Raw genomic sequence first — 17,133 nt, 5'->3', positions numbered from 1 at the left:
TACACTGTGCTATGTGCTCTGATCTCAGTTCAAAAACATACAACAAATATAGTAGATGAGAATTAGCATTAGCCCAGTGTTTTTATTTCAAATTCCCATTAAGTCAGAAATGTATTATTGTGGAGGAATTACAAAACAGATTGAAAAAGAAGCTAAAAGAAATTCAGTTGTCATAAAGACAATAGAGACACAACAGAATCAAGAAAGCCCCCTTCTCCTCCATTATTTTCATATACTACATATGTAAAATTTCCCCAGTTTTCCTCTTGGATATTTTAAGTACTATAGGTGGCACTAACAAATTCTTACCTTGGACAGAGCTTCATCATGCACAACTGTATTGGTTGTTAAAAGTACAAGAACTGTCTGGAGCAATTTAAGTTCTTCAAGACTATTCTCCATCAATTGCCAAAGCATATTAATAATGTTTCCTGCTGCAGCCTACAAAGAAATAATTTTTTTCCAACAATTAGAGTGTTTATATACTGGTATATTATGTGTAGATATGCAAGAATTCTTTCTGGAAGTTACTAATCTTTCCTTACTTTATTTTTTAATGGTCTAAAAGATTTTCTCTTAAATTACTGAGAAACAGATATGACTAAAATATCTTGCAGACTATGTTGATTATAATATTAACAGCCTCCTAAAACAAACCCTTCACCTTCAGTCTGAGGCCTGTATTTGCCACCCTGAAATATTTTTTTATATAAAGATTGATCTTACCTCTGAAACAACTTCATGGGACATGAGCCTCTGTATGGCTGCTAGACACAATTGAGTGATCTTTGGTTCCTTTGTTCCACAACCCATCAGAAAAGGCTGAACTACTTCTGAGCTGTTCTCTTTCAATGCTTTCAAAAAGAGATTTGGAAGCAGTCAGTGTTTTAATACTTTGAAGAATACAATGCAAAATTTATTAACCACACCTATTAACAAAAAGCAATCTCCAGTCCTGGAAATTTGGGATTTACACTTGCACCACAGGGAAAAGCCAAGTGAACACAGACACTGGGTTGACACAGCTCACTTCCACAATTACCCAGCTGAGGTTCAAATCCCAAGCAACTTCTCCCTTACACACTCAAGTGACTTCCTCTTTCCAAATTCAAAACATCCACTTAAGAGTCTCTTCAGTTAGCAAGAATCTGCAAGGTTCTGCCAACCCCAGAGCTTTCCCAGGCCTTGCAGCAGGGTCCAGTCTTAGGCCGGTAGCATTCTCCTTCTGCTCTGCTTCACCACAGCACCTAATGCAAAAGCAACAGTGCGGTGCAGAGCCACATACCAAAGCACGGGGCACAAAGGAGAAGTGCGAATTGCCACTGACTAAACAGGAGGAGAAAGAGACTGGACTGTCCAGTGTCATCAGCCTCTTCAGAGCCAGTACAGGCTCTATGTCCAGCTGACAGAGGCTGACCTTGCACCAAACGCCTAATCAAAAACAATGACAATGTCGGCGTAAATGTGAATGAACACATAGGTTCGCTGTCTTTTTCAAAACCTGCTTTGATTTCAACAGTTTTTGTAACTTTAAAAAAACTTTAAAATATACAATATAAACCTTGTCCTCCAATACCATTCTTTTCTTATGCACTCCATGTTATTTAATTAAAATTAAAAAAAACCACCACAAACACCAACACTGGTATTTCATCAAAAACAGAAGTTTGTTCCCAAGACATGTAATTTAGGCATCTAATTAATTGTCAGTGTCTACATGTGAGCTGGATGTCTAAGCCTCTTCTATAGTCTATGAACACCTAGAATACAAGGCCAATAGAGCCTAGATAGCTCACTAACATAGGCACAAATGCTACTTCACTCATACAAATTTCAGAAATGCCACTAAATTCTAACCATCAAGCAAAAAAACGCAAGTAAAATTTTTCAAAAGATACCACAAAACATTTATTCTTAACCATGAGACACAAGATGTAGTTCTGAATGGCAAAAATTGCATGTGTTAATAAATAAAAAGACAGAGAAAAATTTAAACTTTTACAGTATTTTTCTATAACCTATTAAAACCAATAATCTCACAACAGATTCTATATAATTATTTTTACTTTGTGAAGATAAAAAATCATGATTTTGTAGATATGGTTTGGTGCCAATCTGACCTGATATCAAGTGGGCACATGCTGTAATTCTTGTGGCTGTCCTGTGCAGGGACAGAAGCTGGACTTTGATGATCCTGGTTGGTCCCTTCCAACTCAAAATATTCTGTGATCATGTGACTCTGTGACTGTATTAGCTTCAGTCTACACAAAAATGTTATAATATCCAGGTCTGCCTTCATTTTGCTACCAATTTATGTTAGAATATTTTCAAAAAGAAATCTATCTTACTGAACCATAACAAAAAAGTAGTTTTGGGCAAGTACAACTCTTTCATTCCCTCAGCAACATCATAATTCTGAATTTCTAGAAAAACTTCTACAACCTAAGTTTTTGCACTTCTCAAAGCCATGTGGAAATAATTTCTCACATTTATCTCCTGTGAGTTAAAGCACAAGCTTTCTCCTCCTTTAGAATTACTCAAATCCTCATAAATAAATTATAAAGCATGCACAGACTGCCAAGAATGAACACTTCGAAACTGCTCAACTTAACTTTTTCAAGGGAAAGAAAGAAGTTAGATCAATGACATTGGAGTTCTGGCAAGTTTAAACGCATCTCACCAGAAATAATAAAGCTTTTTAAGATTCTAATAAAGATTTTAAGACTGTATCTATTTTCTTAAAAATAATAATCCTACACAATGCAACACTTCAAGAAGGTAACAGATCAGCTTATTCAAAGCAATCTGATAAAGTTGAAATGACAGTTTACATCAAAACATTAAAAAAATAATATCCCGGTCAAAATATTTATTTGCATTAGCAGAAATTCTAGCAGTCAAAAAGTACCCACTTCACTAGATTTCACAATTACAGTAGCATTTTGCAGCTTTATTATTACTTTTGCAGTTTTATTATTACTAAGTATACATAGTACTACATGGTATTACAAAGTATACGTACTTCAAAAAGTTTTAAAGAGCAGACAGGAAACAATATCTTGGCATTAACTTATCTACAAGATTAGGTTACAACTGATACTTCAAAAAATACAACAGTCCATAAAGAATTAAGACTGTGTAATGACCTTATGCCTAAACTGTGAAAAGTTAGGATAACATGCAGGCAAAATACATTTTCTCAGTACAAAACTGCGGAACAGAGGGGAACAGTTATTATCCTGTTAGCAAACATTAACTAATCAAAATAACTTTAAGGACCTGTTGGTTTTCCAAACCTCGTAACAAAAACTCTGTGCATTTTTTTTAATTAACAAAACAAATATTGAGTACATTCTAGTTTAACTCTCTAAAGGAAAAGTACTTTAAAAATTTGACCAACTACCAGTGTTCCCTCAAAAAGATAAAAGTATAGACTGCCTACCTATGCCTAAATTCAATAGTCTTTCATGTCTCTTCATTTTGAAATGAAGATTAAAACCCAGAAAATTTTGCAGGATCACAAACCAGCTTTCTAAAATACCAACTTCTTTACACGGTAATGTGCAGAACAATGTTGACTGTGAAGCTTCCCAAATGGCTAACTAGAGCTTTCCCCTGTTCATTTGTGTATTTTGACATGGCTGACATTACCTGGCATAGTTTTCCCCTTATGTCAGCATTCATGACAGCAGTGAAAACAAAGAAAATAAACAAATAAAAAAGAGGCATTAAAGTGAAACACTGAGGAGTGGGACTGTTACTTCAAATAATTCTAGAAAATGCCTCCTTAACAACATCTAATTTACATACATCAAAACAAGATATGATTTTAGACCTGTATCATTGGACCTTCCAAATAATCTAGCATTCAAGGATTTTGACTACAGTTGGGGTAAAGCACTCAAGTATCAATGCAGGGACATTCAAATGTGGCCAAAGACACTACCACCAATTTCCAAGAAGCCATCTATTTTATACATCCATACTGTTTTATAAAGCTTAAGACAGTCAGAGTTTGTGTTTTAAGCACTTATAAAGCTGCAACTCACAAGGTATCTCCTGTCCCTCAAGGCATTGGTACATCGCAAAGTGAATGACCTTGTCTCAGATTAAGATGGATTTTTGCCTGCCAGTTACAAGTCCCCAAAGGCTGGACTCTCATAATAAATACACAGATGAGGATCACACTGAAGAATTCCACACAGAGCACTCAACAACAGCTGTGGTGAACACAGACAGTGACTAAGACACTGAGAATTTGGGGTCTAAATATTTCACATTATTTTTCTAAGTGTATGATTACTTTTGTAGAGCATCAACTGAAAATGGAGCCCTTCCTCAGCATCAGTATACCATGAACATGAAACAGAAGTAGTATTCAGAAACTAGTGGATTTTTTGCTAGGTGCCCAAAACTAAAGCATCACTGATATAGCACATACTAAAAAGACATGTAGTATTATTAGACATATCCAAGACCTCTTTTTAACATTTTGATCTGTAACTCTGCTTTATTTTTCCTGTTCTACTGCAAATAATTACCTGCCAAAATATCAGTGTTCCGTGCAGCTATTGTTTTCACTTTTATTATTCCTGATTCAGCAGCCTGGAAGAGAAGAAAATAAGTAGTTTAGATGTTATGTCATACATCAATATCTGCAAAGAAATAAGAATATTGTAGAGAAACAAAAAGGTATTGTCTCGGAGCAAAAGATGTTTTTGTAGTACTTTCAGTAAGTAGAGCTAATGCAGAAGTGAAATCTTTATAACTGTTGGAATTCTATTCCAGAATTCCACAGGAAGGGTTACATTCAGAATTTTTAGAAATCATGATTCTCCTTATGTTACTTTCCAGTCCTGTGAATACAAAAGAAAATCACTAGTGAGTGCTTAACACTGTTACATACTCTCTGTACTGTTTCAAACTATGAGTATAAAAATGAAACCCATGGATTTTGTCTCCCAAATGCCCTATACAAATTGTCTCAGGACAGTAGCATGAAGCTGGCTTTCTAACAACACTCTCTGTTCTCCCCAGCATGCCATACAGTCCACAGCAGCAGTTCCTCCCCTTTCCCTGTAAGTAGGACCTGACAGACCCACAGGGTTCCCCATTCCTTCACCCACATCTCCAGTGGGACGGGGGCCACATGTGCAGGGTGGGGGACACACAGGCACAGCCTGGCTGGATGACAACCAGGTGCTGCAGGGCTGCACAGCCCACCGAGGGCATCACACACTGCTGCCAGGGAACAGCAGTTCTCTCTTCAGTTATCCACAAACGCTTCCCCATGTAAGTCACTGAAGTCATGTTCTCTAATGAAATCAGGCCAAACTGAAAATATAACATTGAGGCTTTGCATTTCCAAACTATGATTTCTGACAAGTTTTGTGTACAAAACACAAAAATGCATTGTACATGGTGCCTTTCCATTTTTTAATTCTGTTAGCACACTATAAGCCTCTGGAAACAATTAAATAAATCAAAATAAATGCAACAGGTTTTTCCAAATGATAGGATGCAAATTCCTGGAAAATACTGTTCTGCCAAATTTGAGAGAACACTTTCCCTTCTCTTTCAGCTTCACATTGCTGTGCACTTTCCACACTAAATATTTCTATTTTTCCTCTGATTTAAAGATGTGTGCTGTCACTACATAAAACAGATTAGAGAAGCAGGCAAGATGTGGCAGTAGAAATACGAAAGCAACAGTTCTACCAAGTATTAATATTCCCTCTCCACCAAAACACTTTTCCAACAAGATTTCCCTTCTCAAAATAGCTAAATGAGAAATGTGGAGCTGAAATTTTCAACTTTTTTTTTTTTTTTAATTTCCCAAAACAACATAGAAAGACTATACACTGCCTTAAGATCATTTAAGAGAGAAAGAAATTCTGGAGAGTTATTTAAGTTTTCCTGAACACAGTGTTTCTACTTCAAAACCAAAGACAATATTATCCAAAGTGTCTGGTTAACATACAACATGCTCAAATGAGCACAAAACAAGATACACATATATATTTTGCATAATTAAAATGAGGAGATGAGGAGTGTCAAATGTAGCTTTAATTTATTTTAATTACATTAACTTAATGTGTTGAAGTTCTTGAGTTTTAAGTCAATCTCTGTTCCTCTTCATTTATATATTTTCAGCTAATTGGGGAGGTTCTTGTCACAACAAATTGTTCCTATTAATTAATATGAAGGATTTGTCACAGTCCAACTTCAAGTACTTTCAAACTAAAACTCATCACATCTACTGGCAATTGATTTCTTTCTTGTCAGGAGTGACAAACTGAATCATTCTGATTCAAAGAAATAGTAAGCCTGCTCACATGAGTGGCATCCATGAACACCATGCACTTTCCACAAGAAGGAAAAAATTATTTTAAGTATGTCTTTCAGTTGTTTCCATGCTCGCTTTATATAAGATAGTATTTATTTTTTTAAAAATAAGGTCAAACAAAACAACAGGTATCAGACTTTACTACCCCTCTGAATAGAACCATTTTTCTCCATGAGACATAGGAAGTTCCATGATTATCTGCATTATGCTATGGTTTCTACTCAGAATCCCAATTAAAAATGTTTACAGTTAAAAACTAATTACACTGCACACATCCTACAAAAGAAAAATAACATACATATTCCATGGTATATGTAAAAGAGACAACACAATAACACAAAAATCACAACCAACCAATAGAAAAAATGAGACCATAAACAGTCACCTGTCTATTTTGTATACATGAATGTAAAAGTGTGTTTGGATTGCATTCATTTAACTGGAAAATTAAAATAAATATTAAGAGATTTTAAGCTTACAAATTTACATCAAAGACTATAGCACTCTGCAGGAGACTACCCTATTGGAAAAAGATCTTATAAAACATGAGAACCAGCATCATATTGTGTATTTATGGGTACAAATATGATGATATGATAAATACGATATTTACATTCACCTTAATATAAGGTACCATGTTTTTAAAGCAGTCACCACTTCTAGATGTAATGTAAGCTTCCCTTAGCACAGCACTTCATAGTGGTCTAATGAGTAAGGCAGTGGTCTTTTACTGTTAAAAGAGGCAAATATGTGTAATTCCTGTAACATAACAAAGCCTGAGCGTACCTAAAACCTTCAGTCAATCAGATTTCCTATTCTGTTGCTTTAATAACTGTGAAATGAACTGATATAAAATGCCTCAAACACACACTTGTCAGTATTGAGTTTTGGTTTATGTTTCTACTGAAGCAATTTCTGCACCCGTTTTGGGGACGGAAATATTGATGAAGAACGGAAATTGACTCTCAGTGATAGCATATACTCAAGTCATTCTCTTCTGGTACTTTGATTTGGTTTTAATCAAACTGTCAATAATCTCACAGCAGAATTAACAGGACCCTCTGGACTCAAACACTTGCCCCATCATCTTTCTGCTTCTTTGGTATTCACCAAATATTTGTTGATTATACCAGGAGCAGAGTGATAAGTGCACCTGAAAGGCAATAATTCTTCAAATCTGTCTTCTGGGGACACTGTGGGAGTTCTCAAACCCAACTGCAGCAGGTAGTCTGCATTACCAAAAGGTATCACTGAAGCTAACTCCATGATGTTACCTGGCAGCCCAAGAATGGGACTGGTCCTGGAAGCACAAGGAATAATGGCATAGCATATGCTTGAACATTTAACTCTCCCAGGCCAAGACATCTTGCAATGCGTATGTACAGGCAAGCAAGGTACCAGAGGGGTCAGCTGGGATGTGATGCGGCAGTACATCAGTTGCTCCACAGTAATTCCTATGGATTTGTCCTTACCCTGGGGTAAACATGAAAGAGCTACCCTTCCCTCACTGAAAAATAATAACATAGTTAACAAGTTTTCCTAAGGGAACGATGACACAAAATTTCAATCTAAAGTGAAAGAAGTCAGCACCTTTTTAATTTTATTAACCAAATAATACATATTACCATAAAGATATTTAATGCAACAACCAGGCATGTGCTAATTTCTACTAAGGACTGATCTAACATTAAAGATATTTTTGCCTGAACTTTTGAATTCGATAGCACTGTTACTGAAAGTTAATAATATCAGGAATTTCCACTGCTAGTGCTTTTGAATATCATTTGTGTTTTGGTTGTACATTAGAGTAAACTGGAGAAGATTTCCAGAGACACTAAAATTGCTGTAAGGTATGCAGTTCTTACTACACAAGCTATTGATTTCTCTATTCTAAAAAGAAAGGCATTCAGGAACGATGGTTTGTGTTGGTATTTACATTAAACTGTTTGCCAACCTTTTACTAAGACTGGATGAGAGTAATATATGTTATCTAAGGTCATTTCATAACTATTACATGAAATAAAAAGAGAATTTTTTTCTATCCATCATCCATCATTATCTGCCTTTCCAACCAGAACACTAACCCTATATCCAATAGTTTAGATAAGATATCATCCAGTCTAAAGTACAGTTTCACTTCATTGTTATTCTGGCTTGCTTTGCAAAAGCACATTCTGGACTATTACTATACCACTAAACTATTATTTGGGAAAGGACACACTCACAAAAAGCTCCTCACAAATCAGTCTCATGAAAGCACTCAAGTATACCACATTTGTGTGAAAAAGCACTGTAGTTGCCTTCTGTATTCTTATCTTCCTCCCCATGAGTACAATCCCTATTCTGATCCTTCTTTCTTCTACATGCTCATTCTGCCTGTGATTTAAACTGAATTGCCAGTTTTGATCTGACGTTGCTGTGCACTCACAGGGGTTTATTATAGTGAATGATTTATTATCATTATATTAGAAAATTATCATATAGAAAAAAAATGAAAGCATTACCTGATTCTATTACACACTTTCTTCTCCAATTGAAGATTTACAATACTGCAGTTTGTGGGTTTTGTTTTTTATAAAACACACAACCTTGTTAATTTCCAGCTTTAGTACTACTGTATTAGTTGCTCTCATATTTAGAGTGCTCTTTCACTTGACACAAGTGACTGCTCCTCCGGTACACTGATCTCCCGAAATTGTCAGTCTGGAGCACCAGTAGCCAATTGAGAGTCCTGAAGGTTAAACACCAATAATGCCAGGAAAGCTGTCAGTGTTGTCTAAAGTGCTTCAGAGCTGTTGCCTCTGGAGCTACCTCACTTGATGTGAACATAAAGGTAATCAAATACAAATACTTAATATTACAAGTTTTCATTGGACAATCAAAACGCTACACCCCAGCTGAAAAAGTTATCACATAGAAATTAACAGAAGAAATCAGAATGCATAACAAATTAACATAATTAAAATAACATAAAACAACTCATTACTGAACAGCACTAATGCAGAAGAAAGACAAAAAAGCTAACCAAGACTTGACAGAGCAGAAACACAGACACCTAGCAACAAATTCTTAAGTTATACTTCTCTCTTCCACAGACAGACAGAATAAGGATGTACCCCATATTTTGTATTATATTCTATATAAATTATACATATATTTTTATATAATATTAATATATAGTATTTATTTGATATATATATAGTAGATACATATGTATGGATATCCTGAAAGAGCCCATGTCTACCATTACCAGATTTCTGAATGATCCACTCAAGTACCACACAACTGATTTTAAATCAATGAACTAGAACACTTGCACTAGAATTTTAATAACACTCTTTTGACACAACAGTCATTATTCTACACTAAAAATAAAACAACAGCCTGTTTCAGAGCTTTAGGAGATGTATACTTGAAGTTCGAACTAATTTTGCCTTCAGCTTGTTGATCATAACAGATGGGACCAGGGAACTTTTGAGGCTTTGCCACAAGCACTACATTCAGAGTCACCCAGTCAGAGACAGTAGGGCCCATTTGCTGGGCACCTGGTGAAGAGAAACAACAGTTGACAGTCCGGGCACAAGTTGAGAACTGGAGTCACCAAGAATTCCCAAATTCTGCTACAGGTTTCCTGTATAATCTTCAAGAAGCCACGGGAGGCAGATGGGGATTAAATTAGGTATTAAGATGCACAAATTTAAATATTTAGACCCCCATTACAATGGAGATTGTCTCTACTGAATGCTCCTCAATTCTTAAAGCCTCTCCTTAAGCTAATTCAGCTGACCTGCTAGTAGGGGCTCAATACAGAGGTCTAAGCTTAGGCCTCTGTATCCAAGACAACTACACGCAGACACCAGAAGACCCATGCTCTCCTGGGCCAGATGCTGGAAGCCAAGAAGAAATATTATTGCATCTCAAGTGGCAATGTAAAACACTTAATGCGTAGGTGATAGAGGGAATCAATTCCCTGGCTACATGATGCCCTGAAGAGTTATTTGGATCTATTGACAGTACTTCCATAACAAACCAAGCCTGCACAATCAATGAAGGGAGCTTAGACATGTGACACTGAAAAGTGTTTCTTGGAAAGTGTACAGACAGACCAAGACAGTGGAACTTTTAATCATTTTCCTTATTCCTTAAATTGCAAGGTATTATGTGATGGAGAAATTTAGTCTATGTGTGTGATGTGAATCACTTTTGAACAAACGGCATTTCTTCTCAAACACTAAAATGATCACATGAAACTTAGAATGCATTTGAATAAATGATGGTCCCCTAGAAACTTATGAGATCACTTTTAAAAACATAATTTTGAAAAAATACTATGGTATACTGTAGATCAATACTGAATAAAACACACTGTAAAATTAATGGATTCCAAACATGAAGCTAGCAGACAGAGCAAGTGGTAAAGATCAGGAAATGTAATAGGAACTGAAGAAATATTAGCAATCACCCTTTCCAGGTTACCAGCTCAGCTTTGGGCTGGTAACTCAAGAATGCTACAGAGTAATCTCCAGTCACATGCACAAAACACATACTTGAGTGCAAGCTGCCTAAGTATGACAACAGGCATTTTACAAAGTATCATTTCTCTATTTCAAAAAAAACCTTTAAAACATTAGTTAAGTGAATACCCATTAAAAGCAAATAAAAAACTCTACAGTATTTCATCCTTCTGAACTAATATTGCAAAGACCTGAAAAGAAACCAACCTGGAAAGTTCACAGTAGGTTAAGTTCCCTGTAGGCTATGGTGTCAGAATTATTTAATCCGTTTTATTAAAAAAAAATAAGCAGAAAACCCAAAAACTTGTTCACTCCTACAGAAAATGGTCTATGTACAAAGGCTTGTTCTTTGTTAGGTTCATTTGGTTCATACTCTTACCACTAGAGTGGCATGAACATAGCACTCAGAAACCATTCAATGACAGTAGAACATCGAATGACTCAGATGCCCAAATCACAAAGCATTTTAGCATGTCATTTTCTTTCTTAGCCTTCTCCAATTTGTGTACTGCACTACATTCAACAGAATTTCTGAAATATTATCACTGTTACAGAACAAACAGTAATATTCACACATTTTTTAGCTGTTCCTTCCTTGCATTATGAATCCTAATGACCACTTTGACATTATAAGCAAAATTAACTGATCAGTATCTTTTTAATGTATGTTTAATTTTGCAATACATCCTCATGTTTAGTTTCATACAGCTACTCATTGACATCAGAGATTCCCTAAAAAGGATGAGCTTCCCAACTAATTATTTTTCATTAGCTCTAAAATGTGTTCAGGATCGGCACATCATTCCTAAACACGAATGATTTAACCCAGAGGATTAAACTGTTATATACATCACTCAATGCAAACAAGACAGGACTCCAAAGGAAGAAATGTATGAATAATGCCTGTCTTCAGACAAAACAACACAGCCTCTCAGAAAGGGCGAATCCTATCTCTTTCCTTAGCTAGTGTACAACGCTTCTACTGTAACTAAATAATTTAAAGCCTGCTTTATCCAGAAGTCATTCAAATCCAAACTTTTTAACTTTTACCTTAAGAACTTTGTAAGGCTACTTGCCTGCAAGTACAGTTCTTATAAAAGAAGAAAAAATAAGGTTGTAAGATTGGATTCTATTATTTTTCCTAGATACAGCAAATTACTATACAGTTTCAAAAATATGTCTGTATGCCAAGGGCACACACAGCTCAATAAATAGCTAAACAAAATAAAACCAGCACACTGAGGCTATTAAAAGCTTTCTTCCAGGAATATCAGGGGAGCATTTCAACTGACCAAAGTATTCAAATTTAATTCTGTGCTGCTCTTCCAGGTGGAAGCAAGTAGAATACTACTTCTTTTACAGTCCTACTATTCCAAATAATCACAGCAACAAACATCCTAAAACATAGAGGCACCTGCAATCAATGACACAACTGCAAAGCAAAGGGCACACCCTGTCCCAGGTCAAGCTGATCCTGCCAGTCCTTGTCTGCTCCAATCCCACCTGCCCTTTCCCTTCCCCTCTCCTACCAGCACAAGTGCACCTGTAAATGTGTAGGAACTGGATAAGAGTTAATTTTTTCATATATTTTTTTAAGCTCATTTTGCTTTTACTGCTATTTAAAAGTCAATAAAACCCCTGAGTCAACACAAAGACTACAAGCTACTAGAAAGCTGAGCGAGCTTGACTGGGTCTGTGTAAACAACAGTGACATACAGCTGGAATTCAGGTTGTGAGGAACTTTTGGGAGGAACTTATTTCTCTTTTAACTCCACTATTTCTGCTAATTATAAATATTCTCTCCTTGTATTTCTAGGGTTTTTTATGCAGTCAAATTATCTGGGTTTTTATGCAGATGTAGCTTACTGAACCATATTTGCATTCTGTAATAAGGAACAGCAGGCAACCTATTTACACGCTACACTATTTTCAATTTTGTGATAAGACAAAATTCTTACGCCAGTTCACTAAGAGAGCACCACCAGCTTCCCACAAACGCAGCACAGGATATCAAAACTCCAGCTGCTAGTAGGTTAAAATACTTTATAAAGCTCTTTGCAGGTAGCATGCCATTCGGGGCAGCATTAGCAGCATTGCAATACTCTCTAGCACAAAGCAAATCTGAGAACCCACTGTATTAAAAACAACAGAATAACTTCCAAGTAGTATTGTTTTCTAGGAGGAATGCCAGATTACTTAAAATAACATGAACACGACTGATGCCTGTACCAAAGACTGTTTCATCCTCTGTAATTTCAAGCTCCAAAAGATACTGTTTAATTTACACTTGCCCTGAGAGCTTCTGTCCCATCCATGTCTATTTTTCTAACTGGGTAACAGAAACACATTGTGAAAATACAAACACATTTGTCAGCAATGTCATTATTTGAATGTCTGCCACTGTAAACAGGCTTAGCATATCACAGATACAACCACCAAATCACTTCTTGGTCATAGTGTACAGCTTTCATGCTTAGTATACTTCTGTAGTTGGTGCTGATCTGAGGAAGCATCAAAAAGAAAAACCATCTAATAACAAAGAGACAAGTCTGAAGTGCAATAGTAACTGGTATTCCCCATTCCCTTAAGAAAAATAAGTCTGTTTTGTTAGTTAATCCTCAAACATCGTCAGCAACATAATTTCAAACCCACAGATTCTTTCTGCAGCTCCCATTCTTAAAATATTAAGTGGCATAACCTAGGAAAATACCTCTCAGGTATTATTTGTCACATAGCAAAAACGAGGTATGGATGCTATGGAGCCAACAATACATCCTGTTATTTCTTAGGTAAAAGCTCTAAGGGGAAGGAAGTTTGCCACATATTTGTGTCAGAAGTTTAACATTGGGAGAAACTCAGTAATTTCAACGTTTTTTAACAGATTACCAAAGTCAGCAAAGTCAGACTCCACTATTTTAAGTAACTGGACTTAGAACGACATGATACCCACATAAATGTAACCTACTAAGAAACTTTACAGACGCAGAGGTAATAGAAAAATATGAGATAAAAGTACTTAAAACAGTGAAGAGTTCAAGTTCCATTAAGACCTCACTTCCAGCTCCTAACTGAGAATAAGATCTAAATTTCAAAGTTGGCTGTCCCCTTCTCTGCTGCATCCAAGTCTCACCCTCACTGTCCCCCACCGAAAAAAGTCCCATGAAGTTCTTTAGCTGTGTCATCTACATGTCTGTTCAAAGAATCATTCAATATTGTTTTGATCTCTCTGTAGCTAACAGATACTTCACTTACATATACACTATGTTTAAAAAACTAAATTAGTTCGAAATTTGGTTTGAAAACTAAAACTTCTTTAATAATATGAAGTCTCTATTTTTTTGATCATACAATTAAAACCCTACAGTACTGATTAAAAAAGGATTTGCTCAAGTTAATCATCTGAGCAACTAGCAGAATTGAGAACCACATTATTACTTCTATGAGCAGAAAACCTATCAGTTTGTAGAATTTTGACACTATTAATACAGAAACAAACCAAAAAAGAACCAGAACAGACAAATAATTTTAGAAGTGGCTGACGATAACAAATAACTGAGCAAAGTTTTCAACTATGTACCACACTGGAAAGATTATTAGAAGCAGTTTACCTTCATAAAGTACCTATCAAATCTAACAATTATGATACATCTAATAACTATTCATTTTGGACTATGGGTTTTTCAATAGCTTTATCACAGTATGTTAAATTTATTAAGTGTCATGAAAGCACAGACATCAGCTGCAAGATAAACTTATAAATTACAATGCATGTGGTAGTGATGACGAGAGTCTTGTTACACTGCAAGTAAAAAAAGTAAGATTGTAAGTAGTAGGAATTTGTTTTAAAAAGCCTATGTTTAAATATAGTTTAAAAAAATGGTGCTGTTACAAATTAATAAGAATATGCCACTCTGCTGATCACTCTAGCTAAATCTAATCATGATCAGATCAAATGCATGCAATTAAAATATCTGTTTAGCAGTTCAGATTTAAGAAAAAAGAACACTCATTTCCTTTAAAACTAGAACAAAAAAATGGCTTCCAGAAGTGAGGAAGTAAGATCATTTCCTATGACTGTATCATACATCCGACTGTAGGGCTGCTTTCACCTCAGACTCTCTGTAAGAGCCCACAATTCCACAGAAAGTCCCACCTCTTTTGTTAACCTTCCAGTGCTATTTCTTAAACCTATCCAAATTCCAGACAACTGTGAAAAACTTTGTTTTTCATGAAAAAAGCTATGCAAATTGTCATCAAGATATAAAAGGAAATAACACAAAAGTCCAACTTACACAAGAATAGGATAAATGTGCTGAGCAAGTATCAAGAACTGCACATGCAGTAGTTACTAAACGGTCAGCATGGCAAATGTAACAAAACATTACCAAAAATACTAGCTTAAGGGTGACATTGCCCTCTCTTTTGTAGATCTTAAAACAAAGTAAACATTAACCCTGTGGGGAAACTCATTCACAACTAAACAACTTAGAGTCACACAGTAATACGCAGAAGAAAGTGGAAGTGGCAACCCCATGTCCCTCCAAAACACACAGGCAGATTTCTGTTCAACTGACTACAACTTTTTCTTATTTACATGTGACTACACACAGTTCCTCAGGATTGATCACAACTTCCTCCTGTTTTTCTGTGACCACACAAAATTTCTCTAACACACCAGCATTCCTCTGCAATCTACAATCATACATAATATGCTCTATTACAGTGTGTCACTTCATGCCTTCCAAAACAAGAACAGTCATTAGCTTCAAGTCATCTGTTAAAGTGGATGCTACTACATACAACACTAAATGTGCTACTACTGAATTGGAACTCAAGTCACATTACATATGCAATTTCTTTCTTCTGAGTTTCTGGGTCTGCAGTTTAATCTGAGTTAATGTATTAGTATTTTTACTCCCACTATTGCATAGAAAACTTTTTTTTTTAAAACGACCAGTGCCAAACTACCATTAGGGAAAAAGTTAAACTGACCGTATAAACACAATAGAGAAACATATGGTTAAAATGTATACTTTAGTTAGCAAGAAAAAAATCTGATTGCCCTTCAGTTAAAGTAATCCGGCTCGTCGAGATTACTTAGGTCCCAGGCTGCACAGCATAAACTGAGGTTTGAAAAATAAAACATACATTCTTACTGGCATGAGTTTATTAATGGGGTTTTGTAGAAGGGACAAAAAAAAAAAAAGTAATCCAAACTTCTGTATCTCTCAAGATTCCTCTATTGTATCAGCTGGAACTGATACAACTCACAGAGCTGGAACCCAAACGACAACCCCAAACCGACGGGGCACGCAGCGATCACCAGCGATCATCACAGGACACACACGGGTGTACAGGGGTGAGGAATAAGGCGCGCCGACCCGGGAGCCACAGCAGCGAGTGCGCTCGCCGCAGGGTGACGGCACAGACCCGAGGGGAGACCTGCGCGGGGCTCAGCATGGTCCTTCTCGGCCTGTCGGGATCCCGCTTGCTCGGTGCCCGCCCGCCCGGGCGCCCAAGCCCCGGTACCGACCCCGCCTAGGGCGAGTTTCTCTCGCTCGGTGGTGCCGAGACAGGCAAGCCGAACTCTGTCTTTCTCCTGAAGGGCGCCGGCGGTGCAGCAGAGCCGTCCCCGCGTCGCCCCTGTCAACAGACGGTCTGTCCGCCAGCCCCGCTCCCCGCGGGGCACAGCCCGGCCCGCGGCCCCCGCACTGACAACACCACGGGCAGCCGAGTCCGGGCACAGCCCCGTCCGGGCACAGCCAGCGGCCGCGGCGATCGGAGCTTCCCGGGAGCGGCACCGTTCCGGGGAGCGGGACACGGACACGGCGGCAGCTCCGCTCGGGCCGGGCCCCGCGGCCAAGGAAAGCCCCTCCGGAGAGGCGCCCGCCGCCCGGTTCAGCCCAGCCCGGTCCGGCTCGGCTCGGCTCGGCCCGGTTCAGCGCTACTCACCTCCTTCACGGGGGGGAATTTTTTCCGACACTCCAGGCTCAGGCCCCGCAGGTCCCCCTGCATGTTTTCCAGCAGCTTCTTCACGGCTTCGGGGCTGCTGGTCCCGGCCATGGCGCCGCCGGGCCGGCCCCGGGCCGGGCGCTGTTCCGAGCGGGCAGGGGCAGCAGCGCCTGTGGTTGCGCGGCCCCGGCCGACACGTCCGCGCCCCGCACCGGAACCCTCCGGCCCGTCCCCGACCGCGTCCCCTCCCCGCGCCGTGGCCCCCCCGCTCCCACAATCCCGGGCGCCGGCAGCTTCCGCACACACGGCCGGGGGCGGGGA

General features: G+C 38.0%; 1 protein-coding gene across 3 annotated transcripts in view; it reads right to left on the bottom strand.

The window, feature by feature from the left end:
- The window catches only part of MON2 (MON2 homolog, regulator of endosome-to-Golgi trafficking), a 68,953-nt gene extending 51,914 nt beyond the window's left edge, over window positions 1-17,039 (bottom strand). For 2 of the 3 annotated variants that reach the window (XM_050323808.1, XM_050323809.1), the window contains exons 1-4: window positions 16,813-17,039; window positions 4,542-4,605; window positions 727-854; window positions 310-441 (exon numbers count right to left, since the gene is read on the bottom strand). In XM_050323808.1, the coding sequence (XP_050179765.1) occupies window positions 310-441; window positions 727-854; window positions 4,542-4,605; window positions 16,813-16,923 (435 nt within the window). In that variant the 5' untranslated portion in view covers window positions 16,924-17,039. Of the gene's footprint in view, window positions 1-309; window positions 442-726; window positions 855-3,651; window positions 3,668-4,541; window positions 4,606-16,812 lie in introns of those variants that run through there. The other variant, XM_050323810.1, reaches the window with a different exon arrangement.
- Between the last annotated feature and the right edge of the window lie 94 nt (window positions 17,040-17,133).

This window comes from Myiozetetes cayanensis, unplaced genomic scaffold (assembly GCF_022539395.1).
Source record: "Myiozetetes cayanensis isolate MyiCay16 unplaced genomic scaffold, myiCay2020 scf3, whole genome shotgun sequence".
Lineage (NCBI taxonomy): Eukaryota > Metazoa > Chordata > Aves > Passeriformes > Tyrannidae > Myiozetetes > Myiozetetes cayanensis.
The sequence above is the reverse complement of the archived record's forward strand: the minus strand, read 5'-3'. Positions and strand labels throughout refer to the sequence as shown.